At 38.2% G+C, this 23,635-nt stretch overlaps 2 protein-coding genes across 3 annotated transcripts; both read left to right on the top strand.

Moving 5' to 3' along the window:
* Positions 1–2,606, top strand: ndufa7 (NADH:ubiquinone oxidoreductase subunit A7). The gene is made up of 4 exons (XM_067513635.1): positions 1–160; positions 391–440; positions 1,086–1,223; positions 2,389–2,606. The coding sequence occupies exons 1-4, from the start codon at positions 110–112 to the stop codon at positions 2,474–2,476; spliced, it is 327 nt and encodes a 108-aa protein (XP_067369736.1). The 5' UTR covers positions 1–109; the 3' UTR covers positions 2,477–2,606.
* A 2,605-nt stretch (positions 2,607–5,211) lies between these two features.
* On the top strand, positions 5,212–23,276 carry LOC137131834 (low-density lipoprotein receptor-like). 2 transcript variants are annotated; one of them, XM_067513633.1, is made up of 13 exons: positions 5,212–5,400; positions 6,579–6,713; positions 8,521–8,898; positions 11,865–11,984; positions 12,892–13,017; positions 14,443–14,614; positions 16,521–16,736; positions 17,184–17,302; positions 17,682–17,821; positions 18,202–18,343; positions 18,491–18,673; positions 19,516–19,676; positions 19,859–21,977. In XM_067513633.1, exons 1-13 carry the CDS (start codon positions 5,340–5,342, stop codon positions 20,051–20,053), a joined length of 2,148 nt encoding a protein of 715 aa, XP_067369734.1. In that variant the 5' UTR covers positions 5,212–5,339; the 3' UTR covers positions 20,054–21,977. The 2 variants fall into 2 exon arrangements, with proteins under 2 accessions (XP_067369734.1, XP_067369735.1); XM_067513634.1 differs by lacking the exon at positions 19,859–21,977 and adding an exon at positions 22,036–23,276 and having other exon boundaries at positions 5,239–5,400.
* Positions 23,277–23,635: the final 359 nt, after the last annotated feature.

The raw sequence follows: 23,635 nt of genomic DNA, 5'->3' as shown, positions 1-23,635 counted from the left end.
GAGAAACTACTGGAAATACAGAAGAAGAAGAAGAAGAAGAAGAAGAAGAAGAAGAAGAGGAAGAAGAAGAAGAAGAAGAAGCCGACCTGTGTCCTTCACAACAGCCAATATGGCGACTGCTACCAAAATAATTCAAAGGCTGCGAAATTTTTTATCAGGGGTAAGTAACAGTCACCGATAAACCTTAAATTGGGACCAGGACGTTTTTTAAGCTAATGTAAGCTAAAGATGGCCACCACCATCTTAATTAAAAACAGGTCCTGAGATTGTCAAACAGCATTAGCTTGTATGAGTTAGCTGCATCAGTGTGAGCCAAGAACACACTGCACAGTTATGAAGACAGTTACTGTTTAGATAATTAATTCAGTGGTGTTTTTTTTTCTTTCTCAGCATGAACTGCAATCCAAACTACAGCTGCGGTATGAGGAGATTGCAAAGAGGTAACTTATGCCCATAAATTACTGACTCACATTGCTAATAGATGCATAGATATAATTATCATTGTATTGTTTCTTGGAGCACCTTATTAATACTGATATATTGGCAGGATGCTATGTCCCAATGAGTCCTAACATCTGTAAAAGAGCCGAATGAATCAGCAGTTGTTGTCTGTGCAAAATTTCCTGTGTCATCCGCTTTGAGAGAATAATCATCCTATGCTTATCTTCCTACTATTATTTTTGCAACCTCCAACTTGACCTGAGACAACAACAACAACTCACACAATACTGTGCAAAAGGTTCAGGTTTAACTGTAGTTTGGTTTTAGTTTTAAGCAAAATCAGTACTATTTAGTGAAAGATTTCAGTTGTGTTTGACCTGAGTGCCTGACAGGTAGAGCTGTTTGCACAGGAAGTGCTTAGGAAGCTGCGTAAGAGTTATTCTTTAACTGTTTTTAGCATGTTTGGGGTCGTTCTCATGTTCTCATGCAGAATTATTTTGAGAATGATTAGACATCACTCTGATGGTACCGCGTTGTATAGAGTATTGATAAAACGTAGCACTAATCCTTCTTAGGTGACGGTATCATTTGTGTGTAACCTTTTTCACAACCCACATGCAGGTAAAATCTTTTTTTGACTATAGAACACAGCCACCACCCAAACTGCCAGAAGGCCCAAGCCACAAGTTTGCCAGCAACTACTACTACACAAGAGATGGGCGCAGAGAGTCAGTGCCACCCATAGTTGTCATGTCGTCACAGAAGGCCCTCACCACTGGGAGGTAAATTCTAATAGGACTTTGCTTTGATGTTTTCTCCTTGACTTAGATTTTTGCTTGCTTTGTACCTCACTTGTAAGTCGCTTTGGATAAAGGCGTCTGCTAAATGACTAAATGTAAATGTAAACAACAGGATTACTCTTTTTTTTTTTTTATTTTATTGTTATTATTAATAGTGACCTGTGTATTAACAGGAAAGTTCTGATAATGAAAGAGTGAACTCAATACAGATCATTGTATAAAAATGTATTTTACAATAAACACCCTCACCTTTTCAGCTAGCTAACCAGCTCATGTAAAAAATGAATTGTTAGAAACCAATAAAATACATTATAGCCTCCAGCCCCCAGTGACCATGAACAGGATAAGCATGTAAAAACATAAGATGGATGGATGTACATTTAGACCAACTATAGACCTACTGCCAATTAATTACTCATTTTCTGTGCTTACTTAAACCCATGGTCAAACGTCATTGTTAGGAAGCTTTTACAGCATAGGATATTTGCATTAATAGCAGACTAATAATGTAACAAAACACTCTTATGCAGTTAGGCAGCCTGGTGGATCAGGGGTAGAGCAATGGGTTGGGATGCAGAAGGCGGCGTTCAAATCCCACTGCACCAGGTATGGCCTTGCCCAGCCACCAAGGGCAACCTTGATGACGGTCCCAAGCCCAGATAAAAAAAAAAAAGGCGAGGGTGGCGGCGGGAAGGGTATCTGGCATAAAAACATGTGTCAAATCTTAAGACAAGCAACAATTTGATTGATTAAAAAAAAAACTGTGTAGGATTTACAATCCATTTTTTGGGTTCAGAAATATTTGCCAAGTGGGCTTCTTAGCTGTGCTGGGACTAGGTGTGTTTATTTTTACATTTTTTTTTTTTTTTACAAGTTAGCAGAAAGTGCTTAGATTATGGTTACTGTACTTTTCAAATATGTATGGGCCTGAATGTATGTACATGCACTTCTTAGCAGTTGATTAAATTTAAATCTTAACAATGGCTATGACTTGCCAAAGATGTGATATTACTCGATCATTTAACTACAAGCATTTCTGTCTTGTGTTGTTTCATAAAACAATGACAAACCACAACAAATATAACTCAAATGTAATATTTGTACGTTTTAGCCAGATCTTTCAGTACCATGGTTTGATTTCTTTTAGTGAAGTTGCTGAAGTCCCAAAGGTTCCAGTGACTCCAGGAGCAGTTTATAAGGAGTTACCACTTTCCACAGACCAGCCGTACCTCTGAGCTGCAGAAAAAAGCCTTTCAGCATCAACCTAATGTCTTCATCAAAAACTGCTGAATAGGCCTGACCACAGCAAGTGGTGGTTGTATCCTGTACAATAGAATGCGTGAATAAAATGTGTTATGTGCTTAAGCTTTTGTCTGTTTTTTTTTGTTTGTTTGTTTGTTTTTTGTTTTTATGCTCTGGAACAAACATTAAATGCAGTCATAGCCAAAAATAACAACACCCTTGCAAATCTGTCAGAAAATGCAACGCTTGTTATTGTTGCAGTTGCAAATATTTTTGTTTTCACTGGAACAACACAAAAAAACTGAAGAAAGTCAAATCTGATACAATTCCACACAGAACCCACAAAATGCACTGGACAAAATTATTGGCACCCTTAACTTAATATTTGGCAGCACCCCCTTTGGAAAACAATTACTGAAACCAGTTGTTACAGACCCTCCTGTAACCATGAATTAGTTTCTCTACTGGACTTTTGGACCACTCCTCTTTTGCAAACTGCTCCAAGTTATTCAGATTTGAAGGTGCAATTCCATACCATTGACACAGTCAAGGCATCCAGTGCCAGAAGCAGCAAAGCAACCCCAAAACATCTTAAAAGCTCCACCATGTTTGACTGTAGGGAGTGTGTTCTTTTGTTTGAAGGCCTAATTTCTTTATCTGTAAATGATGTCCTTTACTAAAAAGCTCCAATTTTGTCTCATCTGTCCACAGTACGTTCTCCCAGAGGGATTGCGGTTTTGTCCCATAAGTTTTAGCCATCTCCAGTCTGTGTTTACACGTCTTTATTTTGTCCATGCTCAGTGTCACACTTTTCTCCATTTTAAATGGTTGCAAGTGTGATTATTATATTGCCCACAACTCTTACTCGTCACAGGTGTGTCTAAATACAAATTACAGGAGCATCACATACTTGAAAAGCAATTATTACTTACAATTTTGACAAGGCGCCAATAATTTTGTCCAGTACATTTTTGATTTCTGTGTGAATTTTTATCAAGTTTTACTTTTCTTCTGTGTTTTGTTTTTGTGTTGTTTCAGGGCAAACAAAAACAATAAGCACGTGGATACCAAAACATTTACAATTTTCTGAGAGAAGGGTTGCATTTCCTGACAGAATTGCACGGGTGCCAATATGTCTGTAGATGTCATGACTGTAGACGTTCAATCGTTAAACGCACTTGCATCTCATGAAATGTAAATTCTTTTCTTATAGAACTTCGCTTTGATGTTTTCTCCTTGACTTAGATTTTTGCCTGCCTTGTACCTCACTTGTAAGTCACTTTGGATAAAAGCTTCAGCTAAATGACTAAATGAAAACGTAGTCCAAATTAATTGTGTCACTAGATTTGCCACAGTGTGAAAAAAGGTTTCGAAATACTGGGTGCAGAGAGCAAAATAGCAGGCATGTTGGCTGAGCATCGGAGAACGGAATGTAAGATCATTCCACGACTCACAAAGCTAAATGTAATCAATGAATGTGGCTGTGAAAAAGCCAGTGGATTTTTGGCAGACACCATGTAAATATTTGCAGAGTCACCTGAGGTTCTGTATGCATCAACAAAATGCGAGAAGATGAAGATAAGGAGTTTAGTCAGACTTTATGCAAACTAGTTATTTACTGATATAAATAAACAGCCTTCATTTTGAATGTTTCATTAACTTGACACAATTTTTAAAAATAGTTTCTGTGGATACTGTCATTGAATTTTAAGTCCAGGTTTAAGAGAAGACCACAGAAAGAGAAAGAAGTGTCACAACTGTTGAAGTTTAACTTGCAGGACAACTGACCTCCAATGTGCCATCAAATGCAGCATTAGTAGAAACGTGCCAGTTTAACATATGATCTGTGATCCATTTGACAGTTCAGCCTCACAAAGTTGTAAACTAGACATGCATACAGGAGCAACGTAGTCCTTTAAATTGAGGGTTTTCAGAGGCAGACTAAAAACCAATGGGTATGAGAAATTACCCAGAACAAGAAACCCCAAATTCTAAGTTTTGCTGCATGCTTTGGAGCAGAAAGCCTGAAGTCGTTGTGGGAATATAAAAGGATAGAAATAATTCATAGAGGCAAAATGAAATCCAATTGATCATACTGTGATGCAAATGCTGTAACTGAATAAAGTGAAGTGAAATGAATAGCAACAATTATAACTTATTTGTGAGAAATTTTGTTCAATCTTTTCAGGTTTTGTCTTTCGTAGAGAGGTGCGGGTTTAGGAAGAGCTTGGTCAGTTTGGAGGACGCAATTGTTGCGGCGTCTTACTGGATTCTGTTCACACATAATCACTTGGGCTAGGGTAAAAACATCTAAAAAGTGCTACCTGAGAGGAGGTCTGAGGTCTAGCTAAAGGCAGGGCGAAGGTGATGGGTCTGTTGCAACACTTTGGTAGAATCAGTATAACATTTATTAACTAAAAATGGGTTAAGCAACAGCTTTTCACATTTATTGTTTCAAATGTAAGTGTGGTAGACAACAGTTAATTTGTGTGTATTTAAGTAATCTGAAAGGAACTGAACAAACAAACTGTATAATAGGTTTACAGCTTAATTTCAAAGCAGCAAATTCTAAATAATAAAATTACCATAATATTCACTGTAAGATGATATAACCTTGAATTTCTTCAAGACGAGCAGTATTTTGTTTTTTAAGTGCATATTTTTATTGTAATTCTGGGGATCCAGGGTATCTTTTCTAATTATATTTTTTAAATGTATGTAATCAACTCGACAAAATATAAGTGAATGTCGGTGACAAGTGTGATCTGTATCGGTGGGACCACAGCGCTAACACATGCTCGACTCTTGCGTCATTTTTCTGCGCCACGGGTTGAGTAAGCGTGTAGGACATCGACCATGGGACAACTTGGGGCTTTGGTTCTCCTCATCGCCCCAGTCATGTGCCTTCAGATTTGGGGTAAATTGCTGGGATTATTTGTGCATGTGTGTGTGTGAAATTCTTCTTGTGGTTTTCGGAGTTATTTCATTGACAGCGGACTGGGAGGTTACAGTCGGGCAGATCGAGCTCTGTTTGAATGAAGTCTGCTTATATTGAACTTGGTGTTTGACTTCAGTGCTGCTCAGTAAATATTTAAGGTCACTGGCAGCCAGGCTGTTGCAGTCTGAACCTTGTACCAGAAAATGCACCAGATTTGGCAAGATAAAGCGGAAAAAATCGTTTCAACTGTTTGACTTTTTTCAATGCATTGTCACATGTTTGCTTTAGCAAGTGTTTGATCGAAACGTACAACATTCAAATGTCACTTTCGGACACGTTTGTCTTTTTTTTTTAATGTAGACATTATTTAATAATCAAATATAAGTATTTGCAGCCAAGTGTCGAAAATGTGCATTTTCAGTGTAGTTCTCTAAGGTCAATTAGTCCAAATGTGATCATTGAGTCATTAAACAAAAATTATATTACTTTTTGACTTGACTTTTTATCATTTTCACGAATGCTTTTACCATATTTATTAATGGGAATATAAATAAACCAGTCAGTTTTGTGGCACAAAAAAAAGTAACTGTTGTTGACTAAAGTGGTTTACTGAGATGTGAAATCAAGCAGACAATACAATAAAATGCAATAGGAAGTGTTCCTCAAGTACCCCTGTGCTGTTTTCCATCCTACCCACTGCTGATTACCTGGCTCCAGAGTGTTGACTCAGTCAGGAGCTGAAATATGCCAGATCAGAACAGTTGTGGAGTAGAGGAAGACTATGTGAACTAGTATGTTTAAGCTTCTGGTTGACTGAACACCACCGAAGCAGATATTCCGCAGTGGGTACTCAATCACCAGGGTTGCAAACCACTGCAAGTGAGGAAAGAAAAATGCTTTGAAAAAGTAGCTTTGGTGCAGTTTGCGTTCAGTGAATTCAGCAATAACCTCTGTCTTATCTTATAGGCCTATTGTCACCACATGAGTTTATCATGTATTTCCCCAAATAAAATGACTGTATATGTGTAGTTTAGTATTGTATAATTATGTCTCAGTGTTTTGTAAAGACTTTAGTACTTGCCCTGCCTTGTCCTTCACGGTACCTTTTGACTATTTACATAAATGAGTGGAATGGTGAACTCTGTCTGCACATGCAGGTGCTGCGGGTCACTCTTTGCCTGCCTGCAGCGAGCACCTGGAGTTCAGGTGCAGTAATGGTTTGTGCATCCCGAGGGTGAGTGTGTGTGATGGACACAAAGACTGTGGAGACGGTTCAGATGAACACCGCTGTGGTGAGTACAGTGTTGATTCTACGGTTGTTGCATGCATGGTTTTCTTTTCATAATCTGTTTTGGCAGCACAAAGACAACAGTGAAAGTAAAACTGACTTTTCCTAGTAGTAAAACTGATTTTTTTCCACATCTTCCTATGCACTTAAATCTCCTTTTTAAAAAAAAGAAAAAAAAAATCCTTTCTGCTCGTGCTCCTCGTAAACTGTAAACACTTTTCTGACAGGACTTTGCTTTGATGTTTTCTCCTTGACTTAGATTTTTGCTGCCTTGTACCTCACTTGTAAGTCGCTTTGGATAAAAGCATCTGCTAAATGACTAAATGTAAACGTAGTTTAGGGATATTAATATTTGTAATGTAGCACATTTTAGAGTATTTGAAGGCATAAAGGTCAAGACATACTGTGAATTGAATTTTAATAATTAATTACCTGAAAATACGCAGTTTCATTGCAGTTCAAGATCCGATAGACTAGTCCTAAATTTATATAAACGGAGGGCCATTGACAAAAAGTTCAATTTAAAACATCTGAGAGTTGGAGAAAACTGTAGTGGAGTTATATGCACTGCAAAACCATAAACTGAATAATGCACTGTACATAAACCAGTGTTTTGCACAGATCAAAGCTGTCACTACTCTGTCAAAGGCATTATAGCAACACAAATGTTTTATAAGCTGAATAACAAAATTTACTCTGCTGCGATGGGCTCCAGGCTGCGACCCTGAAAGCATGAGTGGGTACAGATAATGGAAAAAACGAAAATGTGTTATTTGAATGCAGGAAGTGCATATTTTTATTTTAAATCTGGGCGTCCATGATTTTTTTCCTACTTCGGCTTTTCAGATTTCTGTGCTCAAAGACATCATCTCATTTTGTCCTACTATGTGAAAAAATGCCATTGCAAGGGTTTTGTTTCATAATCCTGTTAAAATCATTAGTGAAATTGAATTCCAGAAGGATTTTGTTTTCAGAACAACAGGCTACTTGTTTGTCATGAGATCAACTGCAGGAAAAAATATTCTGAAAGGATTTGATCTGATTTGTTGATAAAATATAAACACAGCAGTATATATGTGGTAATAGCAGCAGGTATGAATTTTGGAGAGACATGAGACTCTAACCTTGTGTAGTTTGGCTCTCGGCCAGGCAAATACAGAAACTAAACAAGATTTACTTTGTTTCCTTCAGAAGTATAAGATTCAGCAGCAGCAGGACTTGAGGACAGTGGAAAAATACAGTGTATCCCCAGTTCAGTCAAATGTCTGTACGACTTTGACATCTTTGCTGCACGAAAAGTGAAATACATGTAGTGTTAGAGTGTTTTCTTTTTATTAGTTTAAAAATGTGTTTTTGGAATGGGGCCAAGCCAACATTGGCATAATCATATGACCACACTGTGAGAACAGTAAAATAATATCGGTTATGTTATTTATTTCAGTATTTTTTGTGGGAACATAAATAAATAAACACACACACATTATTAGGTGTTGAACAGCTCAGTACATATTTGGGTCACAGTGCTTTAAAGTTGCTATATAGTGATGAAGCCATTGAGAATTATTGCCTCACTCCACAGTTCCTCTTAACTCTTTAAGCTGATTTTTTTGGTTCATGCTCATTAATACCTGCAGACAGTAGAAGGACACAGTGAGGAACAAGCTGATGAACATACTGGAACGTCTAGCAGTCTAAAAGCCAGATATTTTTTAAATATCAGGCTCAAAAATACAAAAGGTTTAATGTTAGCAGCTCTTTTCAGAACTTTGTGTTGTCCTGTCATTACCTAAATCATTACCTACTCTTCATAGGTCATGTGTGGTGTAAAAAGGGTGAATTTGCCTGCCGCAGCAGACGGTGCATCTCTCTTCATTTACTCTGCAACAGCATAGATGACTGTGGCGACGGCAGCGATGAGGCTTCCTGCCAGAACTGCACCGCTGGTTTAGTTTCCTGTGGGCAGTCTGACACATGCCTGCCCAGAAACAGGCTGTGTGATGGTCGGTCAGACTGCCAAGATGGTTGGGATGAGACTCGGGAGTTGTGTGGTTTTAGCCAGCCTCTCCCACAGACCTCTCCCAAGTGTACAGCATCAGAGTTTCATTGTGGAGACGGACAGTGCATCCGTCATGCCTGGAGGTGTGACGGCTCATGGGACTGCTCTGACGGCAGTGATGAGGACAACTGTGGTGAGTGATACCCCTGCACATACTTGGTTATGACATAACAATATGTTATAACAGTTTGCTATTATTGTTTGTTTTTAGCTTTCAAACGTGCAACAGTGGAATAAAATTGTGCAGGGAGCAAGTGCATGATTTCTGTTTGCACCAACTGAAGAAAATAATAATTTTTGGTTGGATGAAGAATGAAACTTACATTTTTTTGGGACAGAACGGTTCAGTCCATGTACTGGAGGTGCTGAGACAAAGTCTCCAAATCTCCATTTTAAGTCTGGCCTGCTCTGCTAAACGAGCTACAAAGGTCCCCACAGTGAAAGAAAACTTTATAGCGGTAAACATTGTACACTAGTACACGTGATTTTTGACGTAACATTACCAGAGGTAATTGGGTTAATATGGAACCTTACATCACACTTTGGGGCCAGGCCAGATTTTGTTTTTTGTGTCCAAAGAGGGCTGAAATTATCCTTGAGCTAGAAGACTTGGAAGAAATGAAAGAGTTACAAAAGTGTTTTTTGTTGTTTTGTTTTAAATATTGCACTTAATCTCGATGTGGTGTCTTTGTCTAAAACATGCTTTTATCTAGACAACAGTCCTTTAAAGTTTCAATAAAGGAACACACTTCTGAGCTGTGTAATCATTGTTTGAACAATGAAATGAAAGCTTCAGAGAGAAGCTGGTTATTTTCTGTCGCCGCTTGGACTTGGCAGGTGTGAAGGATAATGTTTAGAAAAGTATCAAAATGGTTAGAGGCAGTGAGGTGACTGCTTAAGATTCAATTGATCTATCTGATGAACTCTTGTGACTGAATGGAAGCGAATCCCTGCAGGTAGCTTCCAACATCCAGTAAAAATAATAATACAGTTTTTAAATTCATGGATCGATGTGCAGTTCTCCACAGTTCTCAGTTGGTACAGTCAACAGAGGGCAGTATAGTGCTGCTTCACGCTGCACAAAGGCTTCATTAAAGGTTTTCACCATTCGCCAAACAGATCTCAGTTCCCTTTATTTGTTTACATGTGGAACAGCGAAAGTTCCTGAATAACCAATATCCTCTATCTTGGGCAACTAGAAAAATCTTTGATGAGGAGTCTCTACAGTTCTTGTAGGTAGGAAATTGTTCTGTAACAGCGTTTGCACTTCAGAAGGTGTTATAAAGAGGCTATAACAGCCTGTTGAGGAAATTAGATTTTATACAGTACAATTTAAATATAGTTCTGTAATATAAGACATTCAATGACTTTTTGGAATAAAACATCTATTGTTTTATGTAATTATTGTTTTATATCAGAGCTTTATAACACATTCTTGATGTCAGCTCAAAGTTGCTCTCAAGGACATGTAGGGTCACTTATAATCTCAAATGGGCTCTTGAGGGTTGAAAAATATTTGTAGGTTCACTGAGTCACTGACTCTTAAAATGAACAGCTTTGGTGTTCACTGGTAGACCTACTTGTACTTTGTTGTATCCTAAAGACACAACTAAAAGTTTTCTTATTCTTCCATGAAAATCCAAACAAATCTACAAAATACATTTGTCTTTAAAGTGTGTGGTTATTCACCACAAGCAAACTCACGCTTTGACAATGCATGTTGTTAAATGGTCACATATTCCCCTGTAACTAACATGATCCGGAAAGCGTTTATTACAAAAATAATTTTTATACTCTCATCTTCCTGTCACTTTAAACTGCAAAAATCCGATCCTTAAAACTGTTTACCAGTATTTTATTGATCATTTCTGCATTAACGTTTGTGAAACCTTAGTCACTTGCCAAAACAGAGATGACGTTTTACCAATAAGGCTAAATCCCAGGGGTTAGTGTGACTTTTCGAATTGCGGATGTTTAAACTTCTGTTTCCCATTAATCCTTTTAATCCTGTGTTGGATTAAAAGTTAAGGCTAAAAATGGTTTACTGCTGGGTTTTTTTTGTTTGTTTGTTTGTTAGTTTTATCTAGACAACAGTCCTTAAAATTTCAATAAAGGAACACACTTCTAAGCTGTGTAATCATTGTTTGAACAATGAAATGAAAGCTTCAGAGAGAAGCTGGTTATTTTCTGTTGCCGCTTGAACTTGGCAGGTGTGAAGGATAATGTTTAGAAAAGTAACAAAATGGTTAGAGGCAGTGAGGTGACGGCTTAAGATTCTGTTGATCTATCTGATGAACCCTTGTGACTGAATGGAAGCGAATCCCTGCAGGGGATTTTTTGTTTTGTTTTTTCTTTTGTTTTGCTTTAAGGAATTATTAAGGAATATTTTAAGGAATATATTAAGACAAACTGGATTAAATGAGAGAAGGAACAAAATTGTTCTCATAGAGGACAGAGACTCTCTTTAATGTCTGTTAATATTATGCAAATCAAATCCAGTGGATGTGATCACCAGGTCTCAGCAGTCATGTTGAATAATTGCATCTCACTATAGGAGGAAAAAAAACACTGAATCATCCCTGCAAACAAACCGCCCTTTATAATGTTGTAATACTGTGACATTAGCATGTACAGATAAGCATGTACAGATAAGTCAAAGTTCAGTCTCACTGAGCTGCTCTTATGTCATGTACTTTTTTAATATCTGGGAGAGTCTGAAAGAGCTGTTTGCACATGCACATTTAAATTGAGTGCATCTGCATGTCAAGAAGAAATGTTGACTGCTGAACATTATAGGATTCTTGTAAAATGTGACGCCTGTTTTCTTCCAGGTATTTTAAACGCGATCAAATGGCACATTCCATTGTGTGTTTCAATAAATAGTAGACATGCCAGTTGCTATCTTTTTCTGATCTTTTCTTGTCTTAGGTCACTTTTAAAATAAGCTTGTATTTGACCCACCACCTGTCATTTTGCACATTGCACTGTAAAAACTTGAACAATGGTTTATACATAAAAACGAACAAAGCAGCCTAACATCTCATTATCAAATATCAGGAAGCTTCCTTGTATGATGATATGTAATGTTTTTTCTTGCAGCTCAGGATGAGTGCCAGGTCAATAATGGAGGATGCTCTCATCACTGTGTGGACCAGCCAATGGGTTTCCTCTGCCACTGCCCCGAAAACATGAGGCTGGTCACAGACAGCCAGTGTGAGGGTGAGTTGTCGGGGGATGGGGGTTACTAAGTAAAGTACACATGAACACTTTGGGTTTTATTTTGTACACATTTTATTTTGTCCTAAATTATAATTACAATTTTGTTGCCAAAAACATTTTTATCCTCCATGATTGAAGTTGTCACAGAACGATTCGGTATAAGTTAGACAAAAGTATGTGAACCCCTTAGGGCTTTTACTTATATACATATGAACTCAGACATTTTTGCTTCTTATTTGCAATTAACGAGATGCATCTGCTGACGTGAACTATGCTTTTAAAGAGCTCTCAGGTCCTGTAGTATGATTTAGCATGAGCTGCAAATTGTTACAAAGAAATCCTAGAGTTTAAATGTTTAGCAGTCCAAAGTAGGATACATTTGTACTGAAGCTACTCTGCTTACAGGTGTTTGGCCAGCTAAGATAACTTCGACATGACATAAAATGAAAGGCAAAAACCACACGTAGAGTAACAGCTATAAATGCTGAAATCTTGTCTGCTGTATGCTGTTTCATGAAACAGGGTAACCATGACAGCAGATCTCACCACTGCATGCTTGAAGTTTATCAAAATCCACCTGACATGAGCAAACTGAACAGAAGATAATTGTTTATCATGCAGGAAAACACTCAACTAAAAAGTTTAGTCAAGCTCTAAGTAAATGCCACAACATATAGTTTGTGTTATTAGCTTAAGTAAAGTGTTGATACTGTACATGTGATTGAGATAATCAGATTTGATGACCAATAAATGCAAAAAATTTAATCCATTGTTTTTGCCATTGCACTAAAATAGAATTATGGAGTATTGTCATCAAAGTCGTGTCTTTTATTCTGGATATAAGTTTGCTTCCATGTAAAACTGGGCTTTATGTATTGTCCTTGAAACTGTCCATTCTTACATTTAGAGGTGGACATGTGCTTGGAGAGAGATGTGTGTGATCAGCTGTGTGTTCACACTAACGGCAGCGTGACCTGTGCCTGCCACGAGAGTTACCACATGAATTCCAAGACTGGAGAATGCAAGGCCAAAGGTCAGAATTAAAACATGTTTATCTGGTAACTGATGACTTCATGGTTTCACAGAGAATTTGGCTTTAGTGTTTTCTTGCTCAAAGACCTTTTGCTGTGTGAACAAGCAACTCAGTACTATAAGTCTTATGATTTCCTTACGTTCTAGCTATAAGGCTTTTTATTTAAAGTGAGTCAATGTACTTCCACTATGATACCTGATACCTGTGAGAATAGGTGCAAACTAATGGGGTTAAGCAGTTTCCAATTTGTATTTACACATTATTCCAAAAGTGGACATGTTTATTCAGAAATGGTCTAATGCTTCATTTCTTCTCTGAAAATATTTCTACTTGCATTTATACCACTTGCACATACTATATGTGAAGGCTGGCAACAAAATAATAGATAAACCGTGTATTTAAATTAAAATAATAAAAAAAAAAAAAAAAAAGATCTAGATTGAGCAGACTGAGACAGACTGTTGCATTTGCTCACGTTGTCTTTGCTTGAACCAAACCAGAGATGCAAAACCTGTCCCAATACCTGTTCCACTTTGTAGACTATTTTGTTTAATAAGACAGTTTTTTTTTTTAACTCTACTCTGAACATCGGTGTATCTGATGTCTCACAATGTCCAGTGTACATAGTACTGGATTGAAATGCTTGCAGTTCTGTTAGTTGAAGCAGCTGTCACTAGCAATCAAATTTGCCTTTAGTGTGTGTGTGTGTGTGTGTGTGTGTGTGTGTGTGTGTGTGTGTGTGTGTGTGTGTGTGTGTGTGTGTGTGTGTGTGTGTGTGTGTGTGTGTGTGTGTGTGTGTGTGTGTGTGTGTGTGTGTGTGTGTGTGTGTGTGTGTGTGTGTGTGTGTGTGTGTGTGTGTGTGTGTGTGTGTGTGTGTGTGTTATCAGCAATATGTTGCAGGTTTAATAAGACCTGTGACTTTGTTTGCTCAGAACACAAGAATTGTGTGCGGTTGGGCTGGTTCCACCTTAACACACTGACTCATTTACAGTATGAAGGTGTGTACAACAATGAACTAACATCAATCAGTTCAATGGCAGCACATGTTTCCAACAAGTCTATAGACTCTTTTGTGGAGTCACATCACTATTGTCATCATATGACTCGCTGCCCATTGTGTTAGAGTACTTATACAGTGTGTCATTGTTTTTCCATTTATGATATAAATTAAAAATCACTAAATGTAAATGTATTTTGTTTGTGTGCCCCTTTTATATTCATGCTTTATGCCTGACATGTTATTCCGCTTTAGTTTTCCAGTTTAAAATACTCACAGATATGGTTACTACTTTTGCTTTTTTAACCTTTCTAACAACAGGCTGTTTTGTCACTTTGATACATGTTAGAACCAGCATTTGCTTTAGTGACAGATCAGAAATTTTCTAAATTCTTTGTTTGTTTTTGTGTGTGTGTGTGTCCTCCTAGGAGATGAGGCTCAGCTTGTATTCACCTCATCCGAAGGAATGGGATGGATGAATATCCCTGGTACAGAGTACAGCAAACTGGGTCCAAATTTACCAGGACCAGGGCCTGTGGCGGCCTTGGCCTCAAACAGCACATTGTACTGGGCCGAGGAACAACAAGGCTTTATATACAGGTAACTGTGAATAAATGGGCAACTCCCATCCATCTTTTTATCCTTTAACTGGGATACAGGGACTTTAGCAGCAGAATAAAGAATAGTTCAGGCATCCTTTTCCCTGTGTCTGTCCTGCAGCTTCTCCCTGGGAGTCTTCCAAAGCACAAATTGACTGCTCCCCCAGCAGTCTAAGCCTATAGCAACATGACTATAACTAACTATAATCTCTATCAAAGACAAAGGTTTTAAGCCCAGACCTCATAATAAAGAGGGTGTCTTCTTCCTGAATCTGAACTGGGAGCTGGTTCCACAGGAGAGGGACTTGGTAGCTAAAGGCTCTGCCTCTCATTCTAGCTTTGGAAAATCTGGGAACCACAAGTAGGCCTCCATTCTGAGATGGAAGTGGTCTACTGGGATGATATGGAACTATGAGGTCTTCTATATATGATGGAGCTTGACCATTCATAGCTTTAGCTGTGAGAACCAGGGTTTTAAATTCTATTTGAGATTTTATAGGAAGGCAATGGATAGAAGCTAGTGAAGGCAAAATATGATCTCTCTTGCTAATTCCAGTCAGCACTCTTGCTGCAGCATTTTGGATTAATTGCAGGCTTTTTGGGGAATAACCAGCAGGTTGAATGTGGCTTTTCTACTGTATTTGTGTGCTCTCTCCATACCTGTGCCTCCATGTACTCCGGTTTCCTCCTAGAATCATAAGACATGCAGTTTGAAACGTGTCCTGTAACGTCCTGTAAACGTGGCTGAAAAGTGTCATTTAATCCCGCTGCACTGTTTCTTTGTGTGGCTTTAGTTACGTGAAAAGCCATTTTCATTGAACCAACAAAGGACTTGGAATAAATGAGGTTAACCTGAAAAATGCCTCACAAAATATACTTGCAGTGCTATTCACATTGTGACTTATACAATACCTACGTAAATTAAACCAAAGAAGAAAGGACTTTTTTAAACAGGAAATTTTACCACATTTTTACAGGAGGTTTGAGGTTGTGTTACAAGATAAGGCTAATCCTAATGAACTAAAAGTCCCAGTCCAAACCAAAGTTAAAATCTCTTTATTAAATGCATGCGTGTGTGTGTGTGTGTGTGTGTGTGTGTGTGTGTGTGTGTGTGTGTGTGTGTGTACTCCACTCTCAGCATCTCACATTTCCGTTTCAACATGTCTCAAAGTACAGGAGTTACCAACTGGTATTCCAGTGGCTCCAGGAGTTTGTTTTTGTTGTTTTCACAACAATTATTTCAACCAAATGTTCCCCAGTGAATTTTGCATAACCTTTCAATAAAAGACCTGCATTGTTTTTTTGGTTTGGTTTTTTTAAGAAAAGCTGTTCGGAAATCAGCCCTTTTAGGCCAGAACAATCAAAAAAGGGTCTGCTAAATCCTGTAGGGGCTGATGTTTTTACACATACAGTAATAAAGGAAATGCCCACACATCATTGCTAGCTCTTGTGAAAACAACTCCCAAATGTTTCCTGCTAAATTTATCCTCCTTTTTTAAACTAATGCCAAAAGGCACATTATGTTATTTTGGTCTTATAATACTGAATAAAATAAAGACCATTTACATTACACAGTCTAATATTTCAGATTATGCTGACATCATGATCTTAATTATTGAAGGAAAAAAGTTGTTCTAATGGGTCAAAACACTTTGGTTCTTATTGTCTGTGCTGTGATTAAAACACAAGCTGATATAGAAATACAGTAACGTTCAATTTTTTGATGTGAGTAGCTAGAGGCAGAATAAAAAAACAAACAAGACTGACGGTTTTCTTAGGCTGCATGTTACTATGAGCTAGATGAGTAAACAAGAGAACAGGGCCATAGTCAGGTTTCTGATGGACCGAAGAAACGCAAAGTTCATTTTGTGGATTTTGTCTGTCCTCCCACCGTGGATGTTTGCTAGGGTCTCCACGAATGAAAAGCCACAGGAGAAAGTGTTGTTGCTGAAAGTTCAAGGTTCAGTGTCAGGCCTGGCTGTGGACTGGATCCACCACCTCCTCTACTGGACCAGTATGGAGAGCGGTTCTCTAAGCGTTGGCCTGCTGGATGGTTTGGCTCAGCGGCAGCTCATCACAGGACTGGACAAACCATCTGCGATAGCAGTGGATCCTCTGCAAGGGTAGGAAGGCCCAGGCCTTTACACTTCATTTCAATTAATAGTTAATGTCATTAGGGAGGTGAAAGGTTGCTCAATAGCAAGATTATTAAACGATTTAGCCACAGATTTAGACACATTGTTGTATCATGCAGCATTATATCTAATATTTGTTTTAAAGGCTTTTCCCTGACCAGGTGGGCAAACACATGACGCAGAGAAAGGCATGGTAGTACATGGCATTATCAGATGGCAACTGCATGGTAAACATGGCTCTATTGAAAGTGACATTGACCGATGACTTAGTCTGTCTTTTTACGCAGACGTAAGGCTGGCACCGGTTATATTTGTGATTACCACTACTAGTATTACTTTTTTCATGAAGCACAATTCATACAAAAGGTGCAATGCACTGAGAAGTACAAAACAGGATGATACAAATTGTTTATTGCAGTACTTCTATTTTTTCAGTTTGCTGTTCTGGGCTCAGTGTGGCAGCTCCCCAAAGATTGAGAAGGCTAGTTTGGATGGCAAAAGCAGGACGCCTCTGGTCACTTCTTTAATACGCCACCCTGTTGCCCTCTCTCTAGGTATGTTGTGGTAAAATATGTATATATAAAAAATATGGATCTCATTTACAATTTTAAATTCTACATTTCAAATCTGTGTACATACTTTGGAGTATGAAAAGGAAAGCAGGTTCCTCTAGGAACAGTATCCAAATTCAGCAGAAGTCAGAGTGCTGATCGACATAATACGTTTAGTGGATTGTGTTTGAATTGGTTTCCCTCACTGTTGCTATTTTTGTCCATCATAGGCAGCGTCGGGGTGGTGCTAGATGGGGCTGTAGTCTATTCATTTTTCTTTAACCCCAACATAAAATACTCAAACCCCATCTAGCTCCACCAAGATAAACCTTTTGGTGCCACTATGGTATCTCCCAAAATGTGTTTTTTCTTTTTCCTCCAGATGTCCCTCGCCAGCTGCTGTATTGGGTTGACCAGACGATGAGAAGCATCTCCAGGATAAATTTTGAAGGCCATGCCCGTAAAACAGTGGTAGAATCAAATGGTTATCTGGATCAGCCTTTTGGACTTGTTGTATTCGAGGTAAAACTTTACAGATTGAAAGGAGACTGCAGTACCTATTCCTTTAACCGTGCTGAGACAGGCTTTAGTGAGCTAAAAGCCCATGAGCTTTAAAAAATAAAATAATAGTAGAATGCTGTAGAGTAAAATTAACAAAGCAAAACCCTCAACAATAATGTGTGTTATGTCACTCTACAAATCCCTCTAAGGGAGCAAGAGAGACGCTGTTTTTTCATGTCCAGCTTTGGTCTGATTGTAGTAAAGCACCATATATTGACAATTTGCCATTAATTAATCCACTAACCTTTCTGCAGAACAGGAACAAATAGGGAAACTGGCTTTATGTGTTTACCCTTTCTTTATTTTTGGATTTCTTAACACTGTTATTTGTTCTGCTTCAGGGTTTTGTTTATTGGAGTGAAGAAGTTACACGCTCCATCTGCCGAGCAGACAAGCACAATGGGAGACAACTTCAAGTGCTTCTTACAAATCTCACAGCACCGCGGGGTGTGGTCCTCATGCATACTGTTCTTCAACCAAACGGTATGACGATTCTAAAACGAACCTACATTTGGCATGCCTCAAACGATGGCTTGATGGGGAAGTCTTGTTTTCAGGCACACACCATCAGAGGTCCATCTCTCTGTCACCAAGCGATTTCAGCTGAATGTATCTTATGCTCATTCTTAGGGCCTTCTGGATGTGGGCTCCCCGGGGAAGTGTGCCAGCACAAGTGTGTTGTCGACCTAATGTCGGAGCGTCCCGAGTTCAGCTGTGTCTCTCCAGAACCACGACTAAACAAAACTCAAGAAGTTCTTATTCCTGCATTGGCGTTATCTGACTCAACATTTGCCCAAATCCTGTCTCTTATCAGTAAGATTTATTTCCATTTTCCACATTAAATCAAATCTTCATCATTATATTGCTGAAAAACACCTTTGTTTTTCTTTCATAGTTCTAGCAACAACAAACACACTGCTGGTAAGTTCTGGGTAAATACAGGTTGGGTCATCATCAAGCCTGGCGTTAAAACAGTCCTATAAAAATGTGGAAAGAATTTGGTAAATAAGAGTTTTATTAGTTGCCAGTTTGATGTAATAAGGATATGCAAATGTTGACAGAAAGATCAGTATTGACTGACATTTATCCCAAAATTCCGCTTAAGATACAGGTTGACGTGAGTCAAAAATGAATACTGTCACGATGCACGTCATGTTTGTAGACTGACCCATGCACTCCCTGCTGAACATGCAACAGCGTCTATCAATGTGCACATGCACACTGGTTAAGACCTGTTGAGCAATTGACACCACTTAGAGGTTCACACATCCTGATTTAAAAGAATCAATATGAACGAAAATGCCAACTAAAACTGAAGCATGAAAGCTTTTCATGCTTCCAGTGACCACAAAACCACCTAGTGATTAAAGTAATATGTTTCAGAAATTTGAATGTCAAATTCTCAAACCGATAGAAGCCCGGATATGAAGGTTCACTTCTGTGATGTCCCGCGTTTCAAAGTGCTATACAGCCTACTTTTACTGCAGTATTGATTATTGTGGAAACAGACAGACTTTTTTTTATAGATCATCTCCCTTTCTCCAGCTGTTGCAGCCTATTTTAGCCTTATATCAGCCACATATTTGGTCGTCCACTCAGAGGACGGAGGATGGAGGTCCAAAAAGTAATTAACTTCTTGTCTGTGTGTCTCTAAGTTTTCCTCAGTGTGCTGCTGGTGGGACTGGGTCTTTGGCGGTGGAGAGAGGAGTTCAGATCGTCCAGGCATCTCATTGCCCAGAGCTTCTCCCTCAAAGAGTCCCAGGACCCACTCATTATCCAGGTGCCACCAGGGGGTCCCAACACCTGTCACCTCAAGGTAAGAAGATGACCCCCCCCCCCACACACACACACACACAGAGGCATTTTTATGGTGATGATGCAGATGAGCTGGGTTAAACGCTGTGTTTTTTTGGTAATATTGTCAAGAGTAACTGTTATTCCCATCCCTCTGTGATCGCTGGTTTGATGTTAAGCCACCATTGTTTCTGTTTCTACCAGCATTGTTTCTGTCCGAATACTGGAGAGCCATACTGCCTCAGAAGTTACAGATGTTTCCACCTAATTAAGTTATGTTTCTTCTTGGTTTGTGGTTTCACCACATTCAATCCACCGAGCTACCAATCAGAAAGCTTGGGAGGACTCGGGCTGCTTTGTAACAGCTGCGCAACATCAGTTCAGAAACCTCATGAATAACAAAACGCGTTTTATGTTTCATTCTTTGTGTGAATTCAAGGCTAAGGGAAAGAAAATGGACGTGTTCGATTAATGATGTTTTTATATGAACCCAAATGTACAGCAGCAACAATAAAATGTGTGGAAGTTAGAAATAAATCACATCGAAATAATTCGTAAATATTTTGTTTAAATGCTATACTGAGGTCAAAGATGGAGCCTACGTAATTAGTTTGTCTTATATAGATCATTTTGGTTGGGAGGAAACATTGTCAACTGTTTACAAATTGTAGAAGAGTAATAACAGTGCTGGAATAAATGTTGACTATAACTGTAATAAATGAGTGCATTTATACAGTTGTTGGTTATGTACTGTAAATGACTATGTATAGTGTATGCAGTCTGTTTGTATTTATATTTGGCAGTAGGTGATATACACATGTTATTGCACAGTGTAGGTGTAATACTGTATAAATATTATTGAATGAACATTTGTTTTATTGAGCACTTTTCTAAACTTGAGTTACAAAGTGCTGTAAAAAGCATAGAATAGTTTCCAAATAAAAGAGCACAGCAACGTAAAAAAAAAACGTAGAGATGTAGCAATAAAATAGAGAAATAAATCACTAAAACTAAATAACATTAGGGAAGGCACATCAATTAAAAATCTATTTTAAGAAACGGTTTAAAAGTGGTTACTGACTCAGCAGAACTGATTTCCTCAGGTAATTCCTTGCATAGCTTTGAGGCTCTTACTGCAAATGCTCTTATCACCTCAAGTTTGCTGTTGCCTCAGTGGTTGCACACAAACTATTTTCAAATGGTAAGGGACAGAGCCGGTGGATAAAGAGCAAAGAATTAGCAGCAGACAGGGGACAAGAGATTCACTAACTTGACTGAAGGCCTGGTTACATTACATCAAGTAGGTTGGATAACACTTTTGAACCTATATCCAAAAATGTAGGTAGGGAACTAGGAGTAAAATCACTTTGAGCGCTCTGTATTGTGTGGCAAACATTAGAATGTATGACATTAGGGATAATAGAAATTCTGACTGACTCGGTTTATCATTAAAATAGGATTAAAAAAAAACACTTCTCACAGCTTTCAGCTGAAGTCATGTTTACTAATTGATAACAGTCTTGAAGAAAAATTTGGGGTTACGCTGATGGGCAGAAAGTATATTGCAGTTACAATACAGCAGTTTAGACAACTTTGAGTCAGCAGACCAAAGAGGAAGCAGTCACTTCCAATGCAGGTGCACATGTATCATTGAAGTGTCATTATTAAGTAATGATGTTGATCCACCTCGATTCAACACTACAAAGATGCTTAGCTATTCACTGGCTTTTAAAATGCCAACATTTCACAAGGTGCGTTTCAGCTAAAACGGTGGGATGTAAATTTAATATAAAACATAATACATTTCTGATCAGACATGAAATCCTTCAATTCCAGCAAGCAACATTTAATTGAGGTTTACTATAACACACAAATGAACTGTTCATCTGAGTAGTCTAGTTTGGTGGTCGAACCTAATCAGGCAGTAACATAAACAGATGCACACTTTATAATTGGAACTGAACCATCCCTCCCAGGGAAGAAGTACATCCTCTGCTGAGCTTTTCTAAAGAATGTGTTTATGTCAGATCTTAATTCCTGTGATATTGTGCAAGAAAATGGGGGATTATATAACTTACACAGTCCAGTCAAACGTAGTGAGGAGGGGGGCAGTGTTGGGGAGGTTTCTCCTGAAGTTCACTTTCACTTTTACACATTTGAGTGTATTCACCTCCAAGTTGTTGTGACCACAGGAGGTCCTGCTTTGCTGTCTTAAAATCCATTAGGGGTCAAATTCGTTATTTTATTCTGTACATATGTCATATTTTATTAGAAAGCACTCCAGGATCTTCCCTGCTAAACACAGCGTCACCAGCTCCAATTAGGTTAAAAGGCTTATGGTGTGCAGTATGTCAACTAATCTGTGTTTTCTTTGCCGCCAGGAAACTCTGCTTAAGCTGGACTTGGACAGTGAATGAAGACGATGTGACGCAGGTGGTCAGCTGACTGGGCTTCACCTGGTGCTTCCTTATCCCCAGCAGTGACCTCAGTGATGATACTTTTAGCCACAGTGTGGCTGGTGAACAAGTACTCTCTACTCTGATCAGCCAAACCATAAATTGATCCAATGTATTTATTTATTTAATTAATTAATTTGTATTAGGGCTGTCAATACTCAAATATAATAATTTTCTGCTTTTCATTTTTCATATATATAGAAAATGAAATGTATGTCTTTCCCTGTTAATGGCATTATTATGGCAGAATTTTTTTTTTTTTTTTCCAAGAAAAGGTGTCATTGATAATCTTTCTCACAAAAATAGCGTTCCACTTGCTCTTGGGGATTTCAAATGCTGTGAGTGAAACACACATATATGCTACCATTTGCACAGTGAACACTCGAGTTATATCTGAGGTAAATTACATTGTTTGGACAGAAAAACTCTGTCCACACACAGGATTTGAACGTTTAGGAGAAAGTGCCTTAAAAATCTAGATTCATTCTTTATTTTAGATTTATTTTTAGTCCCCGGACGTTAGGAAGAAAAAAAATACTTCTGAGTAATCTTAGAATTCTGCTGTCTATGGAATTCAAATAGAAAATAGTAATAGAGATGCACTTTGAGTTTTTAGGCGAGATGGCCTGCTGTAAATCTGAAGTAACTGCTGGAAGATGTACCTTAACAAAGACTGGAGATGGCATCAGTGGCTATTCACATTCATCATACTGATGTGAAAGTGATCTCAGTCTTCTTACCTGTCTGCACCAAACCAGAAATTCTATTCCTTATAACAAGAAATGTGTGTAGGAGAAATTAAATCTAGCTTGTTCAGTGGCAATAATACTGTACTGTACATAAACGGATAAACGATTGTGTAAATAGTAATGTACTGTGAAAAGGTACTACGGGTTTGGTGTTCTGGTACTTTCTGAGGGAATACACGTATTCTATTCAGATGAATGGGTCCTGGAGTTTTGACTTTGCTCTTGTGAACTGGGTATAGGTATTTGTAATTTTTGTGGTTGAGAGGTGATTGTATAAATTATGAGCCTGCTGACTTTTGCTATTTGTTTATTAGGAAAAATTTTATTTATTTTTTGGCATAGCTCTCATTGTAGTACTATGTTTGCAAAATTTATAAAACTGTCAAATGCAGTTAATAAATCAAATTTAAAAAGTCATGTTTTTTCTATGCGTTTGTGTCAGACATGCATTTACGAGTTCTCTCCACCTTCAGCTGAGTCTATGGAATCTCAGTTTACAACATCTCACATTTAAAGGAAGAGAAATTTGCAGTTGAGCAACCTTTGGGCAAACATTTGTTTTAAACAGTGGTTAATTAACTATTTTATTGTTTCTGTGCATGTGAGCATGTGTGTGCTTGACAAAGAATGTGTGGTGTTATGTGCGTTAGCGTATGGAAACAATCGTGATCCTTATCAGTTTAACCGTCATGAGATAAACTAAAAACTGCAGTGGGTTGACCTTGATTTGTGAGCAGTTGAATTATCACTTTCAGTTTTTGATGGAAAAAGCAGTA

The sequence above is a fragment of the Channa argus genome, chromosome 8, assembly GCF_033026475.1.
Source record: "Channa argus isolate prfri chromosome 8, Channa argus male v1.0, whole genome shotgun sequence".
NCBI classification, from domain to species: domain Eukaryota; kingdom Metazoa; phylum Chordata; class Actinopteri; order Anabantiformes; family Channidae; genus Channa; species Channa argus.
Note: the sequence above shows the minus strand (reverse complement) of the source record. Positions and strands in the feature narration are given on the sequence as shown.

Bases quoted from the DNA above. Each gene is read 5' to 3' on its own strand.
- LOC137131834 (XM_067513633.1), top strand. From the start codon at position 5,340: ATGGGACAACTTGGGGCTTTGGTTCTCCTCATCGCCCCAGTCATGTGC. The intron at 6,714-8,520 runs GTGAGTACAGTG...TACTCTTCATAG, and splicing joins TTCAGATGAACACCGCTGTG to GTCATGTGTGGTGTAAAAAG. The intron at 11,985-12,891 runs GTGAGTTGTCGG...TCTTACATTTAG, and splicing joins CACAGACAGCCAGTGTGAGG to AGGTGGACATGTGCTTGGAG.
- ndufa7 (XM_067513635.1), top strand. From the start codon at position 110: ATGGCGACTGCTACCAAAATAATTCAAAGGCTGCGAAATTTTTTATCA. The intron at 441-1,085 runs GTAACTTATGCC...TTTTGACTATAG, and splicing joins TATGAGGAGATTGCAAAGAG to AACACAGCCACCACCCAAAC. The intron at 1,224-2,388 runs GTAAATTCTAAT...GATTTCTTTTAG, and splicing joins AAGGCCCTCACCACTGGGAG to TGAAGTTGCTGAAGTCCCAA.